General features: G+C 53.1%; 1 protein-coding gene across 3 annotated transcripts in view; it reads right to left on the bottom strand.

Annotated features, from left to right (window-relative positions):
- The window catches only part of cdc42bpb (CDC42 binding protein kinase beta (DMPK-like)), a 49,021-nt gene that overhangs the window by 20,845 nt on the left and 21,565 nt on the right, over positions 1–6,611 (bottom strand). For 2 of the 3 annotated variants that reach the window (XM_046060770.1, XM_046060769.1), the window contains exons 14-19: positions 5,709–5,959; positions 5,463–5,568; positions 3,931–4,055; positions 3,737–3,842; positions 2,598–2,746; positions 225–322 (exon numbers count right to left, since the gene is read on the bottom strand). In XM_046060770.1, coding sequence (XP_045916726.1) covers positions 225–322; positions 2,598–2,746; positions 3,737–3,842; positions 3,931–4,055; positions 5,463–5,568; positions 5,709–5,959 — 835 coding nt within the window. Of the gene's footprint in view, positions 1–224; positions 323–2,597; positions 2,747–3,568; positions 3,632–3,736; positions 3,843–3,930; positions 4,056–5,462; positions 5,569–5,708; positions 5,960–6,611 lie in introns of all 3 variants that reach the window. The other variant, XM_046060768.1, reaches the window with a different exon arrangement.

Below are 6,611 nucleotides of genomic sequence, written 5' to 3'. Positions count from 1 at the left end.
TGAGGGCTCCAGGTGGACTAACAAGGTGGACTAACAGAGGCCCTGAGGGCTCCAGTTGGACTAACAAGGTGGACTAACAGAGGCCCTGAGGGCTCCAGTTGGACTAACAAGGTGGACTAACAGAGGCCCTGAGGGCTCCAGGTGGACTAACAAGGTGGACTAACAGAGGCCCTGAGGGCTCCAGGTGGACTAACAGAGGCCCTGAAGGCTCCAGGTGGACTCACCTTTGTCAGAGCGGGAGCGACTCTCCTCCATGTCTTTCTTCAGACCCTCCATCTGCTCCCCCATCTCCCTGCTCCTCTCCTCAGACTCCTTCAGCTTACTGCAGACAGGTGAGGGCAGAGAGACGAGGAGAGAGACAGGTGAGGACAGAGACAGGTGAATACAGACACAGGTAAGGACAGAGAAAGATGAGCAGAGAGAGGTGAGGACAGAGAGGTGAGGACAGAGAGAGACACAGGTAAGGACAGAGAGAGGTAAGGACAGAGAGAGACAGGTAAGGACAGAGAAAGATGAGCAGAGAGAGGTAAGGACAGAGGCAGGTGAGGACAGAGACAGGTGAGGGCAGAGACAGGTGAGGGCAGAGAGAGAGGTGAGGGCAGAGACAGGTGAGGGCAGAGAGAGAGGTGAGGGCAGAGAGACAGGTAAGGACAGAGAAAGGTGAGCAGAGAGAGGTAAGGACAGAGAGAGACAGGTAAGGACAGAGACAGGTGAGGGCAGAGAAAGGTGAATACAGAGACAGGTAAGGGCAGAGACAGGTAAGGACAGAGAGAGAGGTGAGCAGAGAGAGGTAAGGACAGAGAGAGGTAAGGACAGAGAGAGAAAGGTAAGGACAGAGACAGGTGAGGGCAGAGACAGGTGAATACAGACACAGGTGTAGACAGAGACAGGTGAATACAGACACAGGTGTAGACAGAGACAGGTGAATACAGACACAGGTAAGGACAGAGAAAGGTGAGCAGAGAGAAGTGAGGACAGAGAGAGACACACACACACACACACACACACAGGTAAGGACAGAGAAAGATGAGCAGAGAGAGGTGAGGACAGAGAGGGGTGAATACAAAGACAGGTGAGGGCAGAGACAGGTAAGGACAGAGACAGGTGAGGGCAGAGACAGGTGAATACAGACACAGGTGAGGACAGAGAAAGGGACACACACACACACACACACACACAGGTGAGGACAGAGAAAGATGAGCAGAGAGAGGTGAGGGCAGAGAGGGGTGAATACAAAGACAGGTGAGGGCAGAGACAGGTAAGGACAGAGACAGGTGAGGGCAGAGACAGGTGAATACAGACACAGGTGAGGACAGAGACAGGTGAGGACAGAGAAAGGGACACACACACACACACACACACACACACAGGTGAGGACAGAGAAAGATGAGCAGAGAGAGGTGAGGGCAGAGACAGGTGAGGACAGAGAAAGGGACACACACACACACACACACACACAGGTGAGGACAGAGAAAGATGAGCAGAGAGAGGTGAGGACAGAGACAGGCGAGGACAGAGAGAGGTAAGGACAGAGGAAGGTGAGCAGAGAGAGGTAAGGACAGAGACAGGTGAATACAGAGACAGTTAAGGACAGAGACGGGTAAAGACAGAGAGAGGTGAGGGCAGAGACAGGTCGGGACAGAGACAGGTGAGGGCAGAGACAGGTGAATACAGAGACAGGTGAATACAGAGACAGGTGAGGGCAGAGACAGGTAGGGACAGAGAGAGGTGAGGACAGAGAGAGGTGAATACAAAGACAGGTAAGGACAGAGAGGTGAGGACAGAGAGAGGTGAATACAAAGACAGGTGAGGGCAGAGACAGGTAAGGACAGAGGAAGGTGAGCAGAGAGAGGTAAGGACAGAGACAGGTAGGGACAGAGACAGGTGAATACAGAGACAGGTAAGGACAGAGAGAGGTGAGGACAGAGAGAGGTGAATACAAAGACAGGTGAGGGCAGAGACAGGTAAGGACAGAGGAAGGTGAGCAGAGAGAGGTAAGGACAGAGACAGGTGAATACAGAGACAGTTAAGGACAGAGACGGGTAAAGACAGAGAGAGGTGAGGGCAGAGACAGGTAGGGACAGAGACAGGTGAGGGCAGAGACAGGTGAGGACAGAGAGAGGTGAATACAGAGACAGGTGAGGGCAGAGACAGGTAGGGACAGAGAGAGGTGAGGACAGAGAGAGGTGAATACAAAGACAGGTAAGGACAGAGAGAGGTAAGGACAGAGACAGGTGAATACAGAGACAGTTAAGGACAGAGACGGGTAAAGACAGAGAGAGGTGAGGGCAGAGACAGGTAGGGACAGAGACAGGTGAGGGCAGAGAGAGGTGAATACAGAGACAGGTGAGGGCAGAGACAGGTAGGGACAGAGAGAGGTGAGGACAGAGACAGGTGAATACAAAGACAGGTAAGGACAGAGAGAGGTGAGGACAGAGAGAGGTGAATACAAAGACAGGTGAGGGCAGAGACAGGTAAGGACAGAGGAAGGTGAGCAGAGAGAGGTAAGGACAGAGACAGGTAGGGACAGAGACAGGTGAATACAGAGACAGGTAAGGGCAGAGACAGGTGAGCTTTGTCCCCGTGTGACCTCTGACCTCTCCAGGTGGATGTTGGCAGCTTTGACTTTGCGCAGCTCCTCCTGAACCAGCTGTTTGGCTCTGATCTCAGCGTCCAGGGCCGACTGAAGCTCCAGGCGAGCAGACATGTCCAACTTTTGGCTGCGACGCACCTTCCACAGGGGGTCCTGGGGGGACAAGTGGGAAGACCGGGAGACAGACAGGGAGACGGTCAGATGGGGTAGACGGCAGTGAAGCTGCAGGCGGAGGCCGCCGCAGCTTCACAAGGAAGTTTCATCTAATAGGCCGCAACAGATGGAGCAGTCGGCCAATCAGAGCAGCCTATGAATCGTGCGATCCCATATGACCTTCTGATGAATGATGAGAAAGCGCTTTAATCTGAAGTATTCACACTCGGGAGGTTCAGACACGTGGACAGGAGGAGGGGGGATCGAACACTGTGCTCAGAGGACGCTCCCCTCCACCTCCTGAGCCACGGCCACGACGACGCCGATGACGCTGCTGTGGGATATGACATCATATGACATCCAAAAGACCCTGCAATCAAAGACTACTGGAATCATCCAAGGACCCCTTGACCTCACCAGGACCCCTAAAAAACCTGGTTCACTAAGTCAGGAATCCTGCAAATCCTTTTTAACCCAGGATTTCCCTCCAAGACCCCTGGAATTCCTTTAAGGACTCTGAGGACCCTGAAACTCCCACAAAGTACCTTGTGACCCCCTCAACAACCCTGACATTCTTCAAAGACCCCTCGAATTAACAGAAGGACTCTCTGATAATATGAGAACCCCTAAAACCAAGGACCCCTGGAAGAGTCTCAAGGTCCAGGAATTCCCTGAAGGACCCCTGGAAGAGTCTCAAGGTCCAGGAATTCCCTGCTTTATTATGAGTGACAGACATGCAACCCAATAGCCATGCAAGCTTCTTAGGCCCCGCCCATAACAAGTGTATCCTGATTGGCTAGAAGCAGTGACTGACACACTCACCCTCCTGTCTCCACCAATAGGAGGCCAGGGCTTCTTGGGAGGTGTGGCCAGTCCTGACTCAGGCTAAGACAGCAGATTAGGAGAATATATCAGAACACAGACGGACAGGTGCAGAGGTACCACCCCGACTGACCCGGTTCGTACTGGTTCTGAGTGTCTGTGTGTTACCAGAGGTCTCGTTCCCAGACTGGAGCCGCGCAGGGTTTCCAGCTCCTCCGTCATCTTGGTGGCCAGAGCCTGAAGGTAGCCTCGAGCATCCTTCTCATCGCTCACCCTGAACACACACACACACACACACGGGTAAGTAAAGAGCGCCCCCGGTGGCCCGCCACAGAACCGCACCTTCAGACCGCCGGACTCACCACTGGATGATCTCTGCGATCTGGGCCTCCCAGTGGGCCACGCTCTCCTTCTTAGACGACAGGTCCTGCAGATCGTCCTCCAGCTGACGGTTCTGGGCCGTCAATTTATCCACAAACGAACACAGCTGAGGGGGCGCCAGAGGAGCGGCGTTACCAACTGAGCATGTGTAGTAACAGCAGCAGGACATTTACTGTGATTGGTCCCATATGGGCTTACAAGAAACATAGAGGATGGTCACATGACCAACCACGCACAGTTTTAAAACATTATTATACAGTACAACAGCTGTACTGCAGTAATACTACAGTAATACTGCAGTAACAGCAGAAGTACTGAGGTCTCAGTCTGTCCTCCCAGCACCAAGCAGGATTCATACTTCACCTTACGGGAGTTGTTGCTGCGACTTTCTCGACCAGCGCTCAGCTTTAGATCGACCGGCCGCTATCGATGCTAACAGCTAACTACTTATAAGGTTTGTGGACTGTCGTTCTGAAGCCTCCAGTTTGGCATTTTGGCCGTCGCCATCTTGTTTTTTTAGAACCAGACGTGACCAGATTTGGAGCTAGCCAGCTTGGTTAGCGAGGTGCATCTTGACTTCACGTTAGCTGTAATATTAGCTGGGATGCTAATTTTAGCTAGCGACAAACAGGCTTAAAACAAAACGTACTTCCTGAAAAATGAGCAGCTGACTCCTGATGAGCTTTTTCAGCGGCGCTGGTTAAACGTTCACAGAGCAGCGGATACGAGTCGCCTCTATCCTGATTGACAGCTTGTCAGTCACCTTTTAGCCCCCCTGCTTCCTGGTCTCTGTTCCTCTAAACGGGACCATAATTTACTAAATGAACATCATGCTGTGTTGAAGAATACTTGAAACTAGCGACTGAGACCAGAAACTCATCAGGAAAGAGTTTACTGAGGGAATAAATCAGCTGACAAGTAGAAACATTTTCTCAGAGACTTCTTCCTGCAGCCGGAGGAGTCGCCCCCTGCTGGCTGCAGAAGGAAGGTGAAGGTTTGCTCGGGACCAGATGCTACCATGGAACGTCTCCGGTCTCTCTTTCTCCGCCTGTTCTAGTACTGCAGCCAGCGCCGGACAGCGAGCTGCACCCAGCACGCCGCTCGGCCGTGTAACAGTTAAAGGAGTCCCCTCTCAACACGCTACGCTGAGAGCTGGACGCTGCTCGTCCTCGGCTTCTCAGCCGCCAAGCGTGAAGTCGATCGGCCGAACGGCTGGCGGCAGAGAGACTGCGTCCATCAGAAGCGTTAACAGTGGAGCTATGGAGCGAACGCGCGATTGGTCAGTTTGGGCTGCGCGTGTTCTCCTGATGCTGGTGGAGAAGTCGGTAAAGGTCTGCAGTACCTTCCGCTCAGCGACGACTTGGAGAAAGAACCACGTTCGACGTTTCCTGGACGAGTTTCTACCAATCGGTTAGTGAAACCACGTTAACAAAGCAAACTTGATCAGGTACACAACCCTTTAAATCAAGACCTGGACCAGACTGAGACCTTCAGGACCTCAGCTCCTGGTCACCTTGTCGGTTTCAGCCGTCAGTTTGCGGTTTTCTTCTGTCAGCAGGTTTTTCTCTCGTTCGTGTTTCTCCTTCAAAGCTGCAACGGCTTCATCCATCTCAGTCTGTCTGCAGGGACACCACACAAAACCTGGATCAGAACCCACCTGTCCCTCTGGTTTAACCTGGTTCAGGACTCACCTGTCCCTCTGGTTTAACCTGGTTCAGGACTCACCTGTCCCTCTGGTTTAACCTGGTTCAGGACTCACCTGTCCCTCTTGGCCTTGTCCAGCTTGTCTCGGAGCTGCAGCAGCTCCTTGTTGGCAGCGAGCTGGGCCCCCTCGGACTCGTGCAGGTCTTTGCGGAGGTTCTTGATCTCGGAGGAGTGGGCGGAGTCTCTCCTCAGCAGCTCCTCCTCGTAGAAAAGGACCTTCTTATCAAGCTCCGCCTTCAGACGGGACAGCTCCTGCTGAGAGTCCGCCCCACCTGCAGATGCTCCCCGACCCTGCTGAGACTGGGACTGAGACCAGAACCAGACCCACGATCACCCCCTTTGTTTACTGTGTGTTTGTACTATATTTCTACCTTTGTGGGGACCTTAAGGATACGGCTGCTCTCTAAGACCCGGGACCTTAAGGATACGGCTGCTCTTTAAGACCCGGGACCTTAAGGATACGGCTGCTCTCTAAGACCCGGGACCTTAAGGATACGGCTGCTCTTTAAGACCCGGGACCTTATGGATACGGCTGCTCTTTAAGACCCGGGACCTTAAGGATACGGCTGCTCTTTAAGACCCGGGACCTTAAGGATACGGCTGCTCTTTTTGGACCCGGGACCTTAAGGATACGGCTGCTCTTTAAGACCAGGGACCTTAAGGATACGGCTGCTCTTTAAGACCCGGGACCTTAAGGATACGGCTGCTCTTTAAGACCCGGGACCTTAAGGATACGGCTGCTCTTTAAGACCAGGGACCTTAAGGATACGGCTGCTCTTTAAGACCAGGGACCTTATGGATACGGCTGCTCTTTAAGACCCGGGACCTTAAGGATACGGCTGCTCTCTAAGACCCGGGACCGGCTGCTCTCTAAGACCCGGGACCGGCTGCTCTCTAAGACCCGGGACCTTAAGGATACGGCTGCTCTCTAAGACCCGGGACCTTAAGGATACGGCTG

This window comes from Micropterus dolomieu, linkage group LG10 (assembly GCF_021292245.1).
Source record: "Micropterus dolomieu isolate WLL.071019.BEF.003 ecotype Adirondacks linkage group LG10, ASM2129224v1, whole genome shotgun sequence".
Classification (NCBI taxonomy): Eukaryota; Metazoa; Chordata; class Actinopteri; order Centrarchiformes; family Centrarchidae; genus Micropterus; species Micropterus dolomieu.
Note: the sequence above shows the minus strand (reverse complement) of the source record. Positions and strands in the feature narration are given on the sequence as shown.